The following is a 21,115-nucleotide window of genomic DNA, read 5'->3' on the forward strand; positions in this document are numbered from 1 at the left end:
TGAGCATCTCAAGACATCACACATTAACAAAGTTCAATCTGTCACCATGGCCTTAAAATATATCGTTACGAAAAATGCCCCAGCACCGCCGATCCCAGATCTGGTATAGCTTTATCTACAAGTTCTTCAGGCCTTACCTTCTAACAAGCTTTATAGTTCGCTCAGGGCGTAAGAGCAGGTCCCTTCCTATTCACTCAAGGAACCCTCGGGGCTCTTGCGGACGGCACCATGGTTGAAGGAACGGTACGTACACTATAACCCTGTTCAATTAGAGCCACATGCTTATGCAACTCACAGGTCCAAGATCGTGCAAGACAAGTCATTAAGAATCTCGAAGCAGTGCTGGCCGCTGAGGACATGACATTGAAGGATGTGGTGAAAGCAACCATTTACTGCACGGATTTTGATAAGAATTTCCCTCTGGTCAATCAGGTCAGTTGAAATGACATGTTGCTATCGGATATAAAGCTAAATAACAGCAGGTATGGAAGGAAATGATGCCTGAGCCTCGTCCCACTCGAATGTCAATGGGCGTTGCTCAATTGCCTCTGAACACGGATGTTGAGATCGAATTCGTCTGTTACAAGCCATGATGATATAAATTCTTCACGAAATAATATATTACTACTTAGACTTCAGTACATGTAAATACACCAGGTGCTAATATAGAACTCTCTAGTGCTGAATGGGAACTGTACAAATTCCGAAAATGAACGGCGTTGCCGGCTTGCCGACTGGCATTTGAGTGGCTACAGGCAAAGTTGCGCAGTATTATGTTGATGTCGGTCCCAAAGTGAAGCAGTCGCGGAGTATCGCTTTGAATAGCAATAATTCGCATCCATTTTAGATCTATTTGGATATCTTCGAACTAATTGAGGGTAGACGTGTCCAAGTTTGATCTTACATGTCTTTTGAGTCTTGACCATTATACAGAGCCTTAATTTGACCAATGGATTCTCTTGTTAACACGTTGTTCAAACGGCTTAAAAGAGTCTGAATTGAGCGTTCTAACCGCCCAAGCACCAATATCTACAGCCATGGTACAAAAGTCCACTAACTTTACATAGGCGGATTTTTCAACAAATTTGATCGCAACCAGCTGGAGCAAATATTGAGAAAAACATTTATAATCTTGAGATTATAAAATTTGATCATTTCACAATTGAGTCTTCTTATTTTTTTCTTAGAGAAATTCTTCTAGAACTATATATCAATCTTTGAAAACGATGAGATTCGGTGAGAGCTAGCACAGCGTTTCAGACTTTTTGCACATGACTGTACCTTTTAGCTGCCACTCAATGAATAATACTGCGGGCATAATCACTTAATTGATCGGCCAGGTTATGGCCAGCAAGTATACTGAATGCCCGCCAATCGGCACAACCAGCTGACCGGGTTCGGCATCTTTCAATTGGAGTCGGTCTTATACGCGTGGCTTTCTCCAGTTACTCATTAATTTACATAATGATTCGACTTTGACCATTGACAAGAGAAAGCTGCATTTGTAATGCACCTGGTGTTGCAAGTGTGCGGCTCAGGTTTGTGGCTGTGAAACCGTTCTGACCACATATTGTCTCAACTGGCCACGTATTGAACAATGACTAACAGAAGAATCAGGACTATAAGCAATTAATCCGCGATATAAAAAACACGACAGAGAATGACACAATTATGAGCTCCGACAAAGATCAATACAGAGTAGTTTTCTGTATAAAGTCGATATACCTTTGCTGAGCGCCCATCAGGAGTCCATCAACAAAAATGTCGCCTTCGCAGACCAGCTCAACCATAGAGCTGGAGACAGCTCCGAGTCACACTTCAGTCATGATGATGGAGCTGTCTGAACCTACCGGGCTCGTCGAATCCCATACATCCATCTCAAAGAGCCGAGCAGTTGCCATCATCGTCTGCATCACTTGTATCAGCGGCATCAGCAACCTGTTGGCCGGGCTATTGACAGTCTGCATCCCGGTCATCTCGGCAGACTTGGGGTTCCCCCCAGAGCTTCAATTATGGCCAGCCTCAGCCTTTGCTCTGGCATGTGGCTGCACGCTGCTTCTCTGTGCTGCCGCCGCCGATATCCTTGGTTGTCGACGGTTCTGTCTCGTGGGTGCGTTACTGCAAACCCTCAGTGCATTGGGGGCAGGACTGGCAAAGACACCATCACAACTCATCGCTCTTCGCGCTATAGCTGGAATCTCGGCGTCATTCTGTCTTCCAAGCGCCGTGGGAATTGCAGCGCGCGCCTTTCCTGCTGCAACCAGTCCTCGAATTCGCAGTGCTGCATTCTCTGCCATGGGTGGAGGCCAAGCTGTTGGGTTTGGACTGGGTCTCGTATTGGGCGGCGTCTTCAGCGATACACTTGGCTGGCGCTGGGCTTCTACACAACTGCCATGCTGAATATCGTTGTATTGGCTCTGGCTCTGTGGGCACTGCCGTCAGACATTGATGGTGCTGCCTTAGGGAGAGAGACCCTCAATCGTCTTGCACGAGAAATTGATTGGTTTGGCTGTCTTCTTATCAGTGCGGCACTTGCTCTTCTATCGTATGAGCTCGCAGTGGTCTCTGGATCTGATGCTGGTAGACTTATACGCGAGCCGGCGAACTTGGCAATACTTTGCATTTCTTTCGCGCTTTTGCCGCTATTCTGGCTATGGATGCGTCACCAGACACGGAATTCCCGACCAGCACTGATACCAAACGCAATATGGAGAAATGCGCCTTTCACGGCTGTCTGTATTACCGTCTTCTTGGTCTGGGGGGCCCTCAATGCCAGCGAGCAGCTCACGGCATTGTACCTACAGGAAGTGCGCGACTTTTCTCCATTGACGGCGTCTCTGTATTTCCTTCCAGCACCTATTGCGGGTGCCATGATGAATGCTGCCATTGGCCTTTCTCTTCCTTTTCTGAGGCCTTGGCTTGCCGTGCCGATTGGCTGCCTTGTAAGTGGCATCGCGCCACTGCTTCTCGCCACCCTGTGCCGTCTTGATGGCCCCAGTTACTGGCACGCAGTCTTCCAAGCCATGGCTTTAAACCCCCTGGGCGCAGATCTCATATACACCATCGCAAATCTCGTGGTTACTTCGGCTTTTCCTACAAAGACTCAGGCGCTGGCTGGCGGCGTCTTTCAGATGCTTTCTCAGATCGGAAAGAGTATTGGCATTGCTTCAACATCAATCATTGCGCAGCAAGTGGCAGCATCGTCGCAATTAGCAAATGCGAATGAAGCGCTGCTCCAGGGCTACAAGGCGGGTTGGTGGTATAACAGTGGGCTCGGATTTGTAGCGGTGCTGGTGAGCTTCTGGGGGCTCAGAAATGTCGGCAAACTGGGAGTCAAGATTGATTAAGAACTTTCAATATTGTATATACATGTACATGTGTGATATACATCTTTGAAATAGCGACTTGTATAAACGCAGAGGCATCTCAGCCTGGGAGGGGGAAGTAGCCTCCGAATGTCAACGACTCATCAAATTTCACATACCCTTTTCCATCCACAAACGTATTATTCCATGGGCCTTGCTCTTTTTCTTCTGCCAATCTCAAGTAGTGTTCGCCATGAGCTTCAGGACTGGGGTTGTAGTATCTGGGCACTCCTGATAGCTCTCGATTGTCTGTGTGGTAGAACCTAGGCACCATTGTCAGCATTGACCGTTCAATCACAATGTTAAACATACTTGTAGCCACTAGATTTATACACTTCCGCCAAATAGTGAATCATGTGCGCAGATGCCGATTTGCCCATTCCAAAGGAAACTAGTGGCTCTATCGGCATCAGATGCAGCTTATTGCTGGTGTAGATGAACGTTTTGGAAGCATCCGGCGGCAGTTCGGCGAAGCCTTTCATTGCCTGTTGAGCCGCTGCATAAGCGGAAAAGGTATTGATATGAGCATCGGTGATTAAAGTCGATAATGGCTGATCAAATCCTTCTGTGGAAAAGGCGAAAGCTAAAGACGGTGTTCTTAGCTTGTACTCCGCTCGTTCTCATAGCCAACAAACCCTTACCATTATACACAACCACGCTCGGTATCCCTAGCTTACTCCTCACTGTAGTGAAGACGCCCTCCACAGAAAAGGCATCCGATAAGTCCGCTTGAATCCAGAGGTAATCGTCGCCAGGCTCAATGGCTTTCTTTGTGCGAGAAACCACTGCTACCTTGTAGCCCTTACTGGCAAATGCACGAGCTACGCCAGCAGCGATACGAGGTCCAAAGCCAAATATGAGAATTATCTTGTTCATTTTGTTGGTCATTTTGCCTTGTTTATTGTCTTGGTTTAGTGTGGTGTTGTAGAAATAAGAAGGGTTTGTTATAATAGACGTGACTACATCATTGTATGCCTTGAGAGGGACATTGAAGCAGTTATAATCGCATGTGAGAGCCATCTAATGGCAAAGCTTACGCAGCCATATAATTTATTGATTGGTTGAGGCTGTTGATTAGCCACGCTTCACTGTGTTATAGTTTGGCGCTTGCACTCCAAAGCACCACAAGCGCTGAGGCTGCCTATTAAACTCAATGAGCTGAAGAAAGTGAGCTGTTATGGCGTTATAGCGCAAGATGGTTTGAAAACAGAGTTACGACAGTGGCTTACGGTAATAGATCATTCGAGCATGATTACTATAACACACAGCTCACTCTCACAATATATTCTATAGACGGCGAACTTGACACCTTAAATCGCTCTTAAACAAAGCCTTTACGATGTTATATTCAACATATATTCTGCGTTATCCACTCCATCTACACAGGGGGATAGTTGTTCTTCATATATTCACGAAACGTGGTCGGCTTCCGCCCAATCAACCGCTCCAATTCTCCCGTCGTCTCCTCGAAATCGCCATTATTCATCGCCTTCACCCAAGCTAAGCGGAAAAGGGGGAACTGCTTCGGTGCATTCTCTAGTCCATGAAAGTCAAAGTCCAGATACTCGTCCTCGCTGATGTTTTCGGACGATACCTTTCTGCCCTTGACTTCGCCTAGGATTTGCGCAATCTCCGAAAACGAAAACGCCTCGTCGCCACTCAGCTTATAGGTCTTATTCTCGTGCCCAGGCTGCGTCAGCACAGCAACATTGGCCGCTGCGAGGTCGTCTCGCGTAACAGGAGCTGTCTTTCCTTTCCCAAACGGCATACGCACGCCGTCTTCAAGCGCCTTGGCACCAAAATACAAGAAAAACGTCTCCAAAAAGGACGGCTGCATCATGATGGTGTATGCCATGCCGGATGCGCGCAGGGCCTGCTCGGTGAAGGTGTCACTCTCGGTGATGTCCCACAGCACCACGCCCGATCCCTCTCGGCGCTGGATCGAGGTGTAAACAACGTGCTTCACTCCGGCCTGTCTCGCAGCCGTAATGACGTTGAAGTGCTGCTTGATGCGGTCGGTGAAGGCGTGTGCACCGATAAACATGATTTTATCAACGCCTTGGAACGCAGAAAGGAGCGAGTCGTAGTCGAGGTAGTCCGCCTTGTGCACCGAAACCCCTTGATCGACGAGGCGCTTGAGTTTCGAGGGATCTCGAGTAACAACAGCAAGCTTTTCAGGGGACACTTTTTCGAGAAGGAGATCAATCGTCAATCCACCCAAATTCCCTCCAGCACCGGTGACCAAGATCTTTCCTGAAGCCATTGCTTGAATCTGCCGATGAAGCGAAAACTAGCGAGGAGTCTATTTGTTGTTGCAATTAAGCTGTTCAAAACTGAAATGTCGATATCGAATTGATTCAGTCTATTCAATAATGATACAGAAAACTACATGGAAACGCCCAGCATTTACAATTTATATGCGCATTCATCTCAATGTTTCACTTTGCTCCAACAGCTCGCTCGGGATAAGTTGCCCATCACTTTGTAATATATCCAACAGCCGCCTCTTCTTCCAAGGGTCGAATTTCAAGGAAGATCTAAATATACGGGCCAAGCAAACAAGTTGACCGTTGCTTAATTCCGCTTGTACCTGCCGCGGCTTAGTCAATTGGTAACCTCTTCCGCAATGTCCGCACGCACTCCGCAGCCTCGCTCTTCGCCTCTCGGAATTTCTTGCCTTTTATTGGAGTTTGTGCTTAACAGATCTAGATGACTCTTATCCGTCCATTAAAATGCGTAAAACTGTCTTTCCAAATTGGTCAGCATACGCTATTAGGCCTAGCTGGAGTCCTTTTACTATTCTATACGGGAGTTGCCTGCCAATCACGACTCCCGTCTTGAAATCACAGCAATCGCAGTCACTGCGGAAATAATCATATGGATAAGTCCGATTTGACGACATGGCCCTAGAACCTCACGCCAGAAGTTCTTCACATGCTATTTATTTTCTATTCAATTGCTTCAGTTAGTTAGAAACGATGCAATATATATCGCGTGAGTAAACCAATGTATGCCATCATAATATGCTTGGGAAAAGTTGTCATGAAAACCCGGATGTTAGCTGTAAATGATGCGCATACAGACTTTGAAAAGAACATTCAAAAATAACACAAGTTGAGATAACTATAGGACGTAAATAGGAAGGGCTAGTCTTACCTTTGCTGAATTCTGGCGGGTTGGTCATGTTCTAGCGCTAATCGGGAATATTGTCAGAGTCATCAGAGCGCGCTCGCAACCATTGAATGCGATTCCGGACGGTCTTTGACTTGAAGCTCTCAAATTGTCATCTTCATCACTTGTATCTTGCATTTCTTTTCCAACTAATTGGTTGGTGATATCACCAATTACGAGTTCACAGGTTGACTCATTGGTATTCGACTGTCCCACGTCCGAAATCGGGGCCACTTTTTTTTAGAAGCTGCCACTACTAAATGATGTGCTGTCTCGAACAATTTGAGCCAGTCGGGCAACAGACAAAGTTCAAGTCAAAATGGTCAACCACACGCAGTCATTCGACTCTGTACCCCAAGAGCTGGTAGAGCTACTTACTGCCGAGTTGCCATATTCGCTGCCATTATTACGACGGCTGCAATTTACAAAGTTCCCGCAAGGAACTTCTGAACACGCTCGCGTTATCTTCATCTCAGCTACCGAACTCTCATCCCGGCCTGATGTATATACGGCAGCATACCTAGACTTTTCCAAGTCAGGCACTCAGATGTTTGTATATTCGACTCTAGAACACCCTCGCAACGGATATGATTCGAGTAACGATGGGACGTACGAGGAACAAGTAGCGGAATTGGTCGGACAAGTCATTAGATTGCGCAAAGAATACGGGAAAGAGCTGTTATTCACTAACCCAGAACGTATCTTGGTTGGCACTCTTCACTCCAAGATTCGGTCCATCTTGGAAACGTTTGACGGCAGAGTCGAGTCTAGGCCTTCAGGCCTTTTTGATAAATGGCTAATGAAGAGAGACGAGTTGCCGGTACTTGGTGATGACCTTCCACCGGGAATGGAATGGGGGAGCGCCAGTTTGGACGATTGCCGCATTATTTGCTCCCGAACAGACATTCCTCGAACTCCGTAAGCCAAAATTCGACCAGCTGTTATGTACAAGAAGCTAATCAGCAATTTGACAGAGAGGAGCTAGTTCATCTCCCAAACCTTACAATTAAACTTGAAGACAAGACGCCCATAGTGTGGGGATTAGTTGGAATAGACGGTTCACTCATATCGATTCACTGCGAGGTTAGTATATCACATTGATCCTGCTCTAGTTCTTGTCAACGCGGGCTCACACGCAACCAACAAACAGGAGCCTTATAGACGACAGGGTCTAGCTAAAAAGCTAGCCGCGAAGCTTTTACGAGAAAAGTCTACACTATCAGCGAGCGATGGACTAATTGCAGCAGACGTGTCGCCTACGAATGCAAGCAGCCGCGCCATGTGCAAGGCTTTGGGTGGTAAACCAGACTGGACTACATCTTGGTGAGAATCTCTGCCCGTCTGTTTATGTTTACTCGCTAATATCGGCTCCGGTTTTAGGATCTGCCTCATTTTGTCAGAGCCAGAAACGCCCTCAAATCTAAATTGAAGTGGATTGAATGGGAAGGCTTGGTGCAATCTGGCCGCCCACAATCGAACGGGTTCAATGCGATTATATGAGTAAAGGGCTTAGCAATACAAGTACTAAGAACAACTCGGACTTTGGATACACGCGCGTAGCGATGAGGAGAATAGAATGATGTGCATTCATAGACAAATATCTACGGTGAATTGCGTTTCTTCCGCTTAAGTAATACTTAATCTGGATCGTAGATGAGGACTCTTGCGGAGAAAATTATGAGCAAACACATATTGGCGTGTAAGCTAGACTAGGTATCTACAGCTCAATATCCATAAAGGGGAATCTTGGCTTCAATTCGCGTACTCTCATTCTCGGTGTCAGAAAACATCGGTGACAATGAAAGTGGAGTATTGGATGGGGATCTAGAATAACTTTGAACCCGGGAAGCAACTGGCAATGTTACGTACAATATAAGCCAGATACAGCGAAGATGGGAAAATGAAAAAAGGCACGGGGAACCTGGCAGCTCCATATCTGCCTGCATTGAATTAACACAAGAAATGAGTAGTTGAGTTTCCTGTCTCGGTAATCGGCTATACACAACGCAGTGCTAGACCCTGAAGGTTTATGAATAGTTTATACGCAAAAATACGAGACACGGAGCAGGCGTATTCCATGGCTGGCCTTCTATATGTAGCGCCAGTCAGCATAGCATACCCTTCTGGGATAATGGTCATACGCAGTCAGCTTCAGCTCGGCTTCCATGTAAACGCTTGCACTCACACACTCATAGTGACATTTAGACACTGAGGAGCAAAGACAACGCCACTGCTGTTCTGAACATATGAAATGAGTTCGAATGTCTTCTCAACTGGAATATTCTATACCTATGTTAGTCATTACATGCGGAATATATACCGTCACCTTGTACAATAATATTTCCGGTCCCATTAGCCATATAACACTTCCTATAGAATAGAGTATTACTATTACTTACACCAAGAGACGATTTTAACACTTCAAACCCCGCTCATCCTTATTTTGGCAGATCCCTCTCGTTCCAACCGAACATCCATAGCTACAGCTTACTGCGTTTGGAATGCAACCTTGAATCTTACTGGCATCAAAAGATCTAGGCCCCAGGAGGGGTAAAAGCAGCATGTGCTAGCGAGCTCTTACCGAAATACGCATTCCGTAGCGCTTTATATCAGACTGACCAACCAGCTTCCACGGTTTGGCAACCCACATCAAATAGAGTAGGAATCATCAAGGGTCTTCCGGAGATCCAGCAGTCGGACTTGCTTCCTATGGATTAGTATGTTATGATTAATCGAAGAGCTGCGGCTTATTCCGATTCAGCTTACGGAGCTATGCACGTGAATCCCAAGACGGCGCCTCTTGCAGGACTTACCGAAGACGCGTCTAAGACATTGCCAGCATAAGCAAAGAATTGATGTTACATGTTAGCATGTGTACCGCTCTGTTATACTAACGTCAGGATAATCGGTACTTGTTCAGGCGTGCGCCTTGGTAAGCCTCTTCTTACTGCAAAAGACAGCTCTTACATACCGCACAGTATACCGCACAGGAGAAAATGAAGGATTTCGATGTATGCCACATGCATATCGAACCATTTTCCCCCTCTGGATAATTTTACCTTATATTTGTACATACATACACATTCATTTCAAAGGAACATTATACTTGCATCGGCTTCGGGGTAACATGCAACATGATGCGAGCTTCGAACGACCAGACATTGCAAGTATATGAGCTTCAGGCATTTATAGCGAAAGTCATTGCACATGAGTACAATTTCGGACATGGCTTTTCAATCCCTTTGTGAAGTTCTAATGGAGCACTTGAGCTACACTGCAACTTCAAAGACAAAGCCAAGTCTCAGCAGCTAAAGGGATAGCCACAAGATCCAAGCAGCATTAAGCAGTACGACTTGTATACATTTTGTATTAGTGATACGTTGCAACATCGAATCCTAAATTATTGATGGGGAAATGGCTCGAGCAATCCTTTGCAGTGGCTGCATAAAGCATCAGCATAGCGTAGCAGTAACTCCAGGTACCCGCCAGTTACCGAGAGTCAGCCCGACCAAAGGAATCTGCTGCTAACAAGGATAGCCTTCCCGCGGCCGGGCTGTAGCTTATGTATATTCGCTACATCCTACATTTACCAAATATGGCAATAATTTAAAGAAGATTTGAATTTTACAGATGAAAACATGGGAGCGAGATGGCTGCTGGTCTGTTGCGGGGTTCTTCATGGGGTCCTTTGCAAGCGGTAAGAAGCAGCCATTGATGCTTACATAGAAACGGCCACCGTGAGGGCAATTGCAAGGGAATTGAAAAGAGGCCTTGGCTATTCCAACGAAGAAGAATTGGCGACTATAAAAGGTCGGCATGTTCCACCTAAACTAATCTTTCAAACAGCTGATCAGTATTCATCTCATCTTTGTTTCCAATTGAAACCATGTCTTCCACAGAGAAGCTCGAGTCTTTGCCTGCTGAGGCTACTGCAACTGAAGCCAACCTTGAATTGGCTTCTTCCAACCCTCCTCGTCCTACCCCAGTTCCCTCAGTATCTTTGACCGTTGGCGTGGATGCAGCCGCTTTCGAGACTGCCTCCCAGATTCTTCAAGTCATAACCAGATACAGCCTAAAGCGATCTACTGACACCACTGCCAAGGCAGATGAGGGCGTTATGAAATATCTTGCTGTCATTTACTCTTATGTCAAGGCTGGCGCTTCAATTCCGATGGCGCTCCCAGGCTTCCCATTCAAGTCTCCCAACTCACAGGAGAAAGTACTGGGCAAGCTGCCTGACAGAGCTGAAGAGCTGTCTCTAGCACATCTCAACTCAATCTGTCTTTCCATCAAAGATATTTACCCTCCCGGTGCAAACCTCACTATCATTTCGGATGGTCTAACATACAATGGTACGCCTTGATGAAATCCTTCTTTTTTTATATATATAATCATCGAGTGAGATACTGACTCCATAACGTTTATAGACTTACTTGGGGTCTCCGACAAAGATGTATGGAAATATGGAGAGACTCTGAGAGCCATTGCTACTGCCAAGGGACATAAACACATCATCTTCTCACGGCTTCAAGACCTCGTTACAATTACTTTGCCTGAAGAACTCGATGAAATGACATATGTAGCAAACGCGTCAAATTTCCGACGAGCACTGCTCAACGGCTTTGGTAGCCCTGACTGGACATGGGAGACTGCCAGCCAGAGAGAAGACGTCCAATTAACATACAAGGGGTATATCAAGGCCTTGGGGATAGACCTCCAACATATGTACGACTTCAAAGATGACGAGAGCGGGACCAGATTCCGGCAGGGAGTAGAGCACATAGCTCAACAAATGCTGGCTCGTGGAGATGTAAGCGTTCACCCCTCGTTTGACTTCATCTGACGCTAAATTGACAAATCAAATGCAGGCATTTGCCAATGCTATTGGACAAAAGTACAAAGACTATGTCCGCTTGTCTATTCATGCGTCCACCGGAGCGGCGAAGCTTTCAATCAACTTGCTGCCTACAGAATCCAGCTACACAACTCCCTGGCATTGTGCCGTCGCGTACAAGTTGGATGGCACAACCACCACGGGTAGGCGGGCCGATTTCGACAAGGATGATTCATATGAGCTTGTCTATGAGAACGAAAGACCTAGTTACTACCGCGAGAAATCACCTCTGTTGTCGTGGGGCACAGAAAAAGGTGGCGTCGTCTTTGAACCGATATATCCAACAGGCTGGTTTGTCAGACCTGCCAACGGTCCCTGGAGCATGTCATTAGACGATGTCGATGTCGAAAAGGTCCGCTCGTTGTGTGAAATCAATTCTCCTGTTATCCTTCGTGGTTTTGTCAAGAAGCCCAACAAAGAGGAGTTCTCTAAAAAAGCAGAGGAGTTTGGCAAGCCCCCTGAAGTGGAACTTTGGTACCCTCTTGGAAGTCAAAGACCGGGGATCCGATACACGAGGCCTAAACAATGTTCTCTCTTCCGAACCGATGCCTTTCCATTACGATGGCGTCTTCAGGACCGTTAGACAGACGAATGAGAGTGGCGAGGAAGTCCGCGTCTCAACGCCACCTCGGTAAGTTGCGACGGTTGACTCTGGGGAACAAGCCACCATATGACCCAAGGAAAAGATTACTAATTTTTTTTTAAATTCAGATTCCAGATATTCCTTGGAGCAACATCATCGCCCAAAGACACCGGTTATACGCTCTTTGCATCGTCTACACACATCTTCAAGCATCTTCCAGGGTGGTTGAGGCTGCAAGACATGGCCGCAATGACCTGGACAGTCTCGACAGACGCGTTTCGCAACATCATAATCAGGGAACTTCCGCTCATCAAAACGCATCCAACGACGGGGAAACCGTGCTTGAGATACCACGAGCCATGGGGCACAGAGAAGACGGCTCATCTACCTACGGATGTCAGGATCGATGGGCTTGAAGCAGCTGACAGCGAGGCGATTTGTGAAGCCATCAATACTGTTCTCCATGATAGACGGGTCGTTTACTTTCATAGTTGGGACAAGGGTGATGTGATTGTGAACGATAATACGCTGATGCTTCATACGAGGAGCGAGTTTATATCGGGAGCGGATCGAGAGCTTTGGCGGATTCACTTTGACTAGACAGAATAGCGGGCCAGGCCTAAATGCTGCTGGCTTTAGACGACAACTAGAATGAAATGGTCTTATCAGGTACAGCATGAAGCAATATTTGTTGATCTCGTAGTGTCAGCAGAATATTTATATGTGCATTGTGTTCCATGACGTCCAGCTACGGTACATGTGTGATGTGTCCGTGCCACTGCCGCTGCACTCACCACTTACAGCGCAAAACAGGCGCCCGCCAGTGCCTGTGCTGCCTAAAGTGGCGCTGTTTATAGCGGTCCTAGCGCCTCCATCAGTAAAAGCTTTCTGGCTGCTGCACTCAATTCACGTTTCTCGTGATATCAACTTCACTCTTCTTTTTTGAATTGCTTCACAGCATCATGACATTACCATGTCCACATTCAATGGCTTGGTGCGCGAGTTCCCAGACATACGAAGTTTGCACATCACTGCTCTCTCGGTAAATGAACGACTCTAACATGTTCGCAGTTGATTACTTCCGACACCATGACGGAATATCACCTCCATCAGCGTGTTTCTTGAGGTAATCTCATCCCAGCGACACCATATTTATTATGCAAAGACGTGCTAAACTTCAAGCAGCCATGTTCACACTGATCATCTCGCCGGGCTAGAGACGCTGCGGTCTCCATTGTAAGCTTCCAAAGACCAACAACCTGTTACTGGTGCTGATTTGCTGCTTCAGTGTCTACTGCTCTGCGGCTACACGAGAAATCCTGCTACGCCTTGAGCGCTATCCCTGCCGTATCAACTACAGCAAAGGCATTCTTGAGGCACGGCAGCAGACTTATAAGCATCTGAGCAAAGTCATTGTATGTCCACCAAATCACGGGTCAAAATAGTCATCTGGCAGCTCACTCTCAGCAGAAACCACTTCCCCTTGAATCTCCGACCGTAATCGAGCTTCAGCCTGGAAATCAGCTCATGGTTACACTCTTCGATGCGAATCACTGCCCTGGCTCTGTCATGTTCCGTAAGTGAAGCATATTCCTTTGCGAATTATACTCGCTAATATCCATCAGTCATTGAGGGGCAGGGCAAGGCAATCCTCTATACTGGCGACGTGCGTTGTGAGCCATGGTTTGTCAATACCATTGCTCGAAACCCAACTCTCATCGAGTATACTTGCGGCATCAAGACTCTAGATACCATCTATCTCGACACCTCTTTCACCGACAACGTTCCCTTCCAGACAAAGGCTGAGGGCATCGCTGAGCTGCTGCGCAAGGTCGCGCAGTATCCAAAGGATACAGTCTTTCATATACAATCATGGACTTATGGCTATGAAGATGTTTGGATTGCTCTCTCCAAAGCTCTGAACTCTCCCATCCATGTTGACGACTATAAACTTCGCATTTTCAGCTCGCTAACCGCATCCCCAGACCGATCTAGCTTTGGCTCCCATTTGACGTCAACTGCAGCTGCTCTGTCCGGATTCATGTGTGGAAATTCTTTTCAGCCCGGCTGCTTGACTGCAAACAAAGATGTGCGTCTTCACAGCTGTGAGAGCGGCAACATGTGCTCCATCGCAAGACAATCTTCAGTGGTCAGAATCCAGCCCGTCATCGCGTCATTTCCCGATGGCAATGTCATGCACGAAGCGGGAATAGGAGGAGGCGGCGAGGATTTGGAGCGGGAGATGGAACTTGAAGTTCCCAGCACGAGCGATCTCCAAAATTTGCTCGAAATGTGCGTACTGGTAAAGTGGCTAGTTACAATTTGGGCTAACATGTCCACAGAATAGATGCATTGAAGAACACCACAGAAGAAGCCCGAGCCGAGTGCGCGCGACTCTTGACAAACGCATTGGCTACCAGCCGCAGCTTACAGTTGAACATCAAGTCCGAAGATATCCAATTGACTGATCTGAAAAGGGCCATACTTCCCATCGCAAACCACCATCCAGGAGCAGGCTCATCTACTACAAACCAATTTGGCGGAGAAACGCTTCCAAGAGTCATCCGATTTCCCTACTCGCGACATTCCTCGTACCCGGAGCTTTGCAATCTAGTTGATGCTTTCAAACCAATAGACGTTTGGCCCTGCACGTTCCATCTTGAGTCATGGCGAGAGAAAGGTGATTGGCGAATCTAGTCGCACAGGTTGTGAAACTTGACTAACGCGCTATTCGCAGGCATTTCAATAGAATCGCTCTTTGGGCAATACTGCAGCGGCAATGTATTCGCTCACGATATCAAAGTCAGTAGTATTATGAAGCAGAATGTTCAACCCGTTGCCGACGAACCAGACACGCACAGGCAGGAGAGTTCTTCGAGCGTACCCTCTCTTGCGGACCAGGCGTCGCCGATATCCCACGCACTCAACCCCAGAGACACCAATCCCGTCTCTGAACACGATATCGGCCCCCTGCAAGAAGTGCCTGATCCGTCATATGTCAATAACGGAGCAAATACAAATGCAGAACAGTCAGCCGAGCCTTTTGAAGAGCAAGTCGAAGACGCATCTTTACTCGTTCAAGAGTGGCTGTCCCAGTGCCATACCGAAACCGATGCAAACGACTCGCAGAATACTACAACGTCTATGACTTCGGTCCTCTCCATGCGCCACTCCTCAACACGCCTCGACGCATATGAACGTATGCTTCAAAATTGCAAAGGGATAGAGTGGAACTCAATTGAGCTCATTTCAACAGGCTGCAACCACAGTGCTGTAGAACAGGAGCTCTAGCTGAACAGGGAAAGGACAATTGGGTTTCGACTCGTGTTGCAAAAGTGACGACCTGTTGACAGGGAACAACTATCAAAAAGAGCAATAGCTGATATTACCGTATCGAGATTATCCAGATAAATCTTCGGCATCACGGCATTAGTCCGTATGAGCCGCATTATGCTAACCACAAGAGAGTAGGCGCAGAAAACATGTACCAGGAGGATCAAGCAGCCAACTTCAGTCAGTAGTCTCTCCGTGTCTAACTGTGCCCTTGCCAATGGCACAATAAACTTTGCTGACTGCCTAGGGTGTTTCAACGGGGTCTTGGAGTACATTCTAGGTAGTTGTAGGGCGGAAGATGTAAATAGTTTGTGATAGCTAACTCAGCCTACTTGTTATAGCTTATATGATCTAGAGGTAATACTGATAAGAAACAATGAATAGTGCTGGACAACTTTGCAACTTGGACTCATTTGAAGCAACTTATACTATATATTAGCCGCCGATTAGTGAACTAGTGCCTGGTTCCTACAACTAGTGCCGATGTCATGACTATGTAGCCTGGTGATATCGCTTCATGCAGTGACTACATGTTGTCCCCTGCAGATCGAGCTAGTGGTTGCTTCTAGTCGGGAAATACGATTATAAATCCCTGATTAAGATACAGATACAAGCGAGATGCTATGTCAGAGTAGTGTAAAAAAGTTCAAGGCATGTGTTTGTACATGAGACGATATAGTTTTGGAAGCGCATCATCACTGTTCCGATCGGCTTATGCAAAGGTTTTCAACTGCCGTAGCTATGATAAAAGCGATTGGTGGAAAGTAGCCATCTGATAAAACTATACAGCACATATGGTTACATATATGACAGGCTAGAGCTGCGAGGATACTTGTTCCATAGCAAGCAAACCGCCCGGTTTGAGCGCAAAAGCCCTCCCTGCCGAAGCCCCTGTCAACATCTTAGCCAAAACTTGTATGCATGTAATTTATGTCAAATGCAAGACAGTTTAATCTCCTCTCCTCTTTCATTTCCACCGCGACACGCCAATTTTTCTAAGCTCTTGATTTATTATCCAAGTCTCTGACATATTTTTGAGGAGCCGTGCAGTTGGCGGCACATTCCACCAAGTGAGCAGCAAGCCAACTAGCATAATAATTCATGTAGTAGATCTACAATGGCTATTTCTGCGCTGCTGGGCTCAATGACCTCGAGTCAAGCATGGGGCTTTGGCGCTCTTTTCCTGGTAGTGACGTTCATCATCGATTTCGTCAGCGACCTCGCCAGCCACCCACCCATTCAGATCCCTTCCATGGGCAAGAGTGGAATGCTCAATGCTTTCATTAACAGTTTTCGAGCCATCAAGAATTATAATCAATGGGTCACAGAGGGATACTCAAAAGTGAGTTGCCAGCTCATAGCTCCAACCACTCAATGTTACTGACAAGATCACATCTGCTCTTATTCAGTTTGGCAGAAATGGCCTTCCATTCATCGTACCGCAGCCTCTATCTCGCCATTCAGAAATCGTTCTCCCTCGCAGCCAAGCCGCCTGGATGATCGACCAGCCCGACCACATCCTCTCAACTTATGACGCCCACAACGCAACTCTCTTCACCAGATACAACTTCCTCGGCCGCCGCCTCGCCCACGATCCGTTTCCCAACCGCGTCATGCAAAAACATCTAGCTCGGCATCTGCCTACCGTGATCCCAAACATCGATGAGGAAACTCAGCATGTGGTGAGCGCAATGTTTGGAGACGACACCGAGAACTGGAAGGCATTCACGCTCTGGGACATGTGGATGGAAATCGTGCCCTGCGTCATCAACAGACTCCTCGTCGGGCCTGAACTCTGTCGTAACAAACAATTTGTCGACAACATGACCAGCTTTTCAAACGACGTTGTCCGCAACATGCTCATCCTCCAATTGCTCCCAAAAGTCCTGCATCCCATCGTCGGACGACTCCTCGGCATCGCCAACTACATACACTGGCGCTCAGCCGACGCTGTAGTCCAGCCCTTGGTTCAGCAACGCCTCAATGCCATGTTGAAGCACGCCAATGGACATGCCGAGTTCCAAGATTACGTGCCACCCGAGGACTTTGTCACTTGGACAATCAGACAGGCGCTGGCAGAAAACAAGACGTTTGAGCTTGATCCCGTCGTCCTGTCTAAGCGACTACTACCTGTTGAATTTGCCGCAATCCACACCACCGTCCTGACCGGCCAACTATGGATGCAAGACCTCCTCTCCTCCGACCACGAGAGCGGCATCCTCGACATTCTCCGTGCTGAAATCATAGCCAACAAGCCCAAATCAGGACCCTGGACCAAAACCGCTCTTTCAAACCTCGTCCGCCTAGACTCTTCCATCCGTGAGTCACAGCGTCTGAGCAACTTTATGGCTACAGTCGTTGAACGCAAAGTCGTCTCCGAAAATGGAGTCTACAATCCAGACCTGGACTTGACTTTCCCAAAGGGCAGTTATGTCGTGCTAAATCTCGAGGGGACTCATCACTGCGAAGATCTATACGAAAATGCTAAGGCATACGACCCGCTGCGATACTCCAGGATGAGAGAAGCCTGGGACGCAAAGTCCGATGAAGAGAAGAGGAACGAGCCGGAAGAGGGGACGCGGATGCGAGGACTGGGAATGGTGACGACAAGCCCGCAGCATCTCGCTTTTGGCCATGGAAGACACGCTTGGTGAGTATGATGCATAATATACGATTCATTTGTTGAGATGTATCTGTGCTGACCGTATATATCATGACCAGCCCAGCGCGATTCTTTGTTTCCCACGAGTTCAAACTCATATTAGCCACCATTATCCTCGACTACGACATCAAAATGACTAGCAAAAAGCCTCAGCGGCAATGGATCGGGCGCTCAGTGATTCCTTCCAAGGCGGATATTCAAGTACGAAAGAGGAAGGCCTAGCAATAGAATCGTGTGACGCAAATGCAAGGACTACAAGCACAATAGCCCAGTATTATAAAGTCAAGAATCTTCAAAAGTCAACGAAACAAAATGCTATTAGCAGCTTTATCTACTTGCTAGTTTTAACTCATCTCAGTGCCAATTACACCCTAATCATTTATAAATTCATCCCGAAAAGCCCATCCCCTCCCAAAAACAACCCCCCAACAGTCCCCTGCTCCTTCTCCCTCAACAACGCACCAATATCAACCCTCCCCCCCGTGATATACTTCTCGCTCACGCCCAGATTCACCCGCTTGCTCAACTCCTCACGAAGCTGTGCCCGCAGCGCTCCCATCTCCGCTTTACTCAACTGACGCGCCTCCTTCTCCTTCTTCTTGCGGCCTCCTCCTCTGCCACCCCAGTTGCCCGGCGCGCTGCCGTCAAACTCTTCAGAGTCGTAGTCTACGCCCAGCTCCTCAGCGGCGTTGCGCAGCCATTGATCCTCGCTGTGGCCCTTTTCCTTTGCCAAAACAGCATCCGCGATGCGCTTCGCCAAGTCCACTCGAGGCTTTAGACGCTGCGCAATCTTCCGATCAATCAAGAGCGTCTCGATGAAATGCTCGCGCTTAAGGCTGGTGCTACCGTCCCGTTCAGCATGCACCTTGCCGGCCAGACGACGAGTAGGCAGGACTTCTTCCGGCGAGCACAGAATCACGCTCACACCAGAACGGTCACCACGCGCAGTTCGACCAGATCGATGAATATAGGTATCCGCCTGGCGAGGCACATGGTAATGCAAGACTTGATCCACCTCCTTGATATCCAGACCACGGGCAGCCACATCTGTCGCGACGAGAATGGAGTTTCTGGAAGCCGCAAAGCGCTCTATTGATCGTAAACGGGCCTTTTGAATCATCTGAGAGTGTAGAGGTAGAACTGAGAGACCGAGGTTCTGGAGAAGAGGGGCCAGACGGCGGACAGCTGAAATCGAGTTTGTAAAGACGAGAGTGCGTTTGTTGGGATTGAGAACGAGAACGGTATAAAGATAGAGATCCTAGCAGTAATTGTTAGCAAGATAAAGTCGAAAACAACAATGCAGTGCAACTCACCTTCTCCATAGCACCACATTCAATCAAGCCCTCTTTTAAACCAGAAGCCATCTGCGACGCTGGATTGACGTCGATGAACTTAGGCTCGCTCCTAAACTTGAGCGACTTCATCAAATACTCCATCTTTTCCTCATCACTACTACCAGCACCCGCCTTCGGAGCCTTCCCTCTGACCGCCAGCTTGGACTGCAGATTCTTATCAAACGTCGCAGAGAAAACCAGCGTCTGTCGTGGCGGCAGCTCCTCGTCATCGTCATCGTCCTCCGCGTCGGGATCCTTTCGATCCAGCGCACCGATAATATCCTCCGCCTCTTTAAACTGGCCCGCCTTGAACAGCCTATCAGCCTCGTCAACAACCAAGAACTTAATCTTGGTAAACGAGTTCTGCAGGCTCATGTCGCCATCCAACACCTCCCACAGACGACCCGGCGTCGCAATGACAATATCCGCCTTCTCCAGCTGTCTCTGCTGCTTGTGAATGCTCAACCCACCCGTCACAGTACACACGTACGGCGCCGTCGGCAACCCGTCGCAAAGCGCCTTGATATGGTCCGACAGCTGCTTCGCCAACTCTCTCGTCGGACTGAGCACCACCGCCGTCGGGCCCTCGCGCTTCACATTCCGCCTCTCCTCATACAGCTCCAGCCACTTCTCCACGATGGGAATACCAAACGCCAGCGTCTTTCCCGATCCCGTCTGCGCCTTTCCAATCACGTCCTCGCCCGCCAGAATCTCCGGAATCGTCTTCTCCTGGATCAGCGTCGGCTTCGCAAATCCCAGCTTCGCAATCGCCGACAGGATGCGCGTCGACAGGTTCAGCTCCACCCAGGCACCCATGTCTGCCTCTTCTGCGGCTGCTGCGTCGCCCACGGCCATGAGGGCGTCGAACGAGTTGCCTTGCTGCTGCTTGCGTGAAGCGGGCTTCTGTAGCTCTTTGTCGGCCGCCGCCAGCTTGTTGTTGTTGTTGTCTTTGTCTTTCCGCGCTTTTTGCTTCTTGCCTGCGTCCTTCTTGGCCCCGTCTTTTCCTGCAGCCTTCTTTTTTGCCGCCCTGGCCCTCCACGCCACCTTTAGAATCGCCAGCTTCGCCGGAATCGACATTCTCGCCTTCCACAGCGCCGTCCCCAGGCCCTTCAACAGGCTCATCGACGGCATCGCGAGTCTCGTCCGCTCGGTCGTCGCGTGTGCTCGCTTTGCTCGGCCCCTGTCGATGTTTTTGCTCGGATGAATTGGCCTGCTGCTGCTGTTTCTGTTTCTCCGCCACTAAAAACTGCACAGTCCCACCATTTCTTACCACATCAACTCCTTCGATGACTTCCAGGCCGCCAAACTCCTCTCCCACCGACTGCCAGCCGAGAGAGGCAACGTCGACGAGCTTGCGCGCAGGATTGGCCTTGGACTTGCCGGGTTTTGCGACGGCGCCTTTGGCCGAGTTCTTGTTGCGCTTCGCAGCCGGCGCAGCGACAGACTGAAGCTTTCGCTTCTTTGACGGAGGGACCATTGGATTGTGAGTTGTCTTGGGCGGTGCAGCAGGAGTTCTTGTCGATTGTCCCAGTGCCAGGTATCAGTCAATCGAAGTAATCGAAGTGGGATTATCGCAAGACTCTTATCGTTGAAACCTCAAAAGTTTTTTTTTTTTCTTAGCTGCAGTATCTGCGCCATGCCGGCACACTAGGCGCCGATCCACCGATGGCTTCCGTACCAAGAACCTGTGCCCCACCATCATTAGCAGCGGGCGCCACCTAAACAGCAGTATCCTATGCCAAGGTGCAGTTCCTATCAATAATCCAGCATCCT

The 21,115-nt window shown here is 48.2% G+C and overlaps 9 protein-coding genes across 11 annotated transcripts; 6 read left to right on the forward strand and 3 right to left on the reverse strand.

The window, feature by feature from the left end:
* The first annotated feature begins 26 nt into the window (after positions 1–26).
* On the forward strand, positions 27–655 carry TrAtP1_002740 (uncharacterized protein). The gene is made up of 4 exons (XM_066111597.1): positions 27–103; positions 157–243; positions 298–432; positions 483–655. The coding sequence occupies exons 1-4, from the start codon at positions 47–49 to the stop codon at positions 591–593; spliced, it is 390 nt and encodes a 129-aa protein (XP_065967673.1). The 5' UTR covers positions 27–46; the 3' UTR covers positions 594–655.
* Positions 656–1,372: 717 nt separating this feature from the next.
* On the forward strand, positions 1,373–3,684 carry TrAtP1_002741 (uncharacterized protein). Its single transcript, XM_014087331.2, has one exon. It carries the CDS (start codon positions 2,013–2,015, stop codon positions 3,345–3,347), a length of 1,335 nt encoding a protein of 444 aa, XP_013942806.2. The 5' UTR covers positions 1,373–2,012; the 3' UTR covers positions 3,348–3,684.
* On the reverse strand, positions 3,427–4,241 carry TrAtP1_002742 (uncharacterized protein; the record flags this gene model as incomplete). Its single annotated transcript, XM_014087388.2, has 3 exons — positions 3,427–3,628; positions 3,678–3,948; positions 4,007–4,241. 3 exons carry the CDS (start codon positions 4,239–4,241, stop codon positions 3,427–3,429), a joined length of 708 nt encoding a protein of 235 aa, XP_013942863.2.
* Positions 4,242–4,743: 502 nt separating this feature from the next.
* Positions 4,744–5,628, reverse strand: TrAtP1_002743 (uncharacterized protein; the record flags this gene model as incomplete). Its single annotated transcript, XM_014087444.2, has 1 exon — positions 4,744–5,628. One exon carries the CDS (start codon positions 5,626–5,628, stop codon positions 4,744–4,746), a length of 885 nt encoding a protein of 294 aa, XP_013942919.2.
* A 1,048-nt stretch (positions 5,629–6,676) lies between these two features.
* On the forward strand, positions 6,677–8,287 carry TrAtP1_002744 (uncharacterized protein). Its single transcript, XM_014087445.2, has 4 exons — positions 6,677–7,454; positions 7,511–7,619; positions 7,687–7,859; positions 7,917–8,287. The coding sequence occupies exons 1-4, from the start codon at positions 6,856–6,858 to the stop codon at positions 7,963–7,965; spliced, it is 930 nt and encodes a 309-aa protein (XP_013942920.2). The 5' UTR covers positions 6,677–6,855; the 3' UTR covers positions 7,966–8,287.
* Positions 8,288–10,422: 2,135 nt separating this feature from the next.
* Positions 10,423–12,696, forward strand: TrAtP1_002745 (uncharacterized protein; the record flags this gene model as incomplete). Its single annotated transcript, XM_014087446.2, has 4 exons — positions 10,423–10,888; positions 10,964–11,346; positions 11,405–12,061; positions 12,142–12,696. 3 exons carry the CDS (start codon positions 10,423–10,425, stop codon positions 12,011–12,013), a joined length of 1,458 nt encoding a protein of 485 aa, XP_013942921.2. The 3' UTR covers positions 12,014–12,061; positions 12,142–12,696.
* Positions 12,697–12,940: 244 nt separating this feature from the next.
* TrAtP1_013326 (uncharacterized protein) lies at positions 12,941–15,738 on the forward strand. 3 transcript variants are annotated; one of them, XM_066115869.1, is made up of 9 exons: positions 12,941–13,032; positions 13,085–13,139; positions 13,199–13,249; positions 13,302–13,428; positions 13,484–13,589; positions 13,639–14,305; positions 14,356–14,693; positions 14,751–14,815; positions 14,865–15,738. In XM_066115869.1, exons 1-9 carry the CDS (start codon positions 12,987–12,989, stop codon positions 15,159–15,161), a joined length of 1,752 nt encoding a protein of 583 aa, XP_065967675.1. In that variant the 5' UTR covers positions 12,941–12,986; the 3' UTR covers positions 15,162–15,738. The 3 variants fall into 3 exon arrangements, with proteins under 3 accessions (XP_065967675.1, XP_065967674.1, XP_013942922.2); XM_066115868.1 differs by having other exon boundaries at positions 14,751–15,738; XM_014087447.2 differs by lacking the exons at positions 13,639–14,305; positions 14,356–14,693; positions 14,751–14,815; positions 14,865–15,738 and having other exon boundaries at positions 13,302–13,506.
* A 725-nt stretch (positions 15,739–16,463) lies between these two features.
* TrAtP1_002746 (uncharacterized protein) lies at positions 16,464–18,230 on the forward strand (the record flags this gene model as incomplete). The annotated part of the gene is made up of 3 exons (XM_014087359.2): positions 16,464–16,688; positions 16,756–17,996; positions 18,068–18,230. 3 exons carry the CDS (start codon positions 16,464–16,466, stop codon positions 18,228–18,230), a joined length of 1,629 nt encoding a protein of 542 aa, XP_013942834.2.
* A 157-nt stretch (positions 18,231–18,387) lies between these two features.
* TrAtP1_002747 (uncharacterized protein) lies at positions 18,388–20,937 on the reverse strand (the record flags this gene model as incomplete). The annotated part of the gene is made up of 2 exons (XM_014087448.2): positions 19,322–20,937; positions 18,388–19,266 (listed from the first exon to the last, which is right to left on the reverse strand). The coding sequence occupies exons 1-2, from the start codon at positions 20,471–20,473 to the stop codon at positions 18,388–18,390; spliced, it is 2,031 nt and encodes a 676-aa protein (XP_013942923.2). The 5' UTR covers positions 20,474–20,937.
* Between the last annotated feature and the right edge of the window lie 178 nt (positions 20,938–21,115).

Source organism: Trichoderma atroviride, chromosome 2, assembly GCF_020647795.1.
Source record: "Trichoderma atroviride chromosome 2, complete sequence".
Lineage (NCBI taxonomy): Eukaryota > Fungi > Ascomycota > Sordariomycetes > Hypocreales > Hypocreaceae > Trichoderma > Trichoderma atroviride.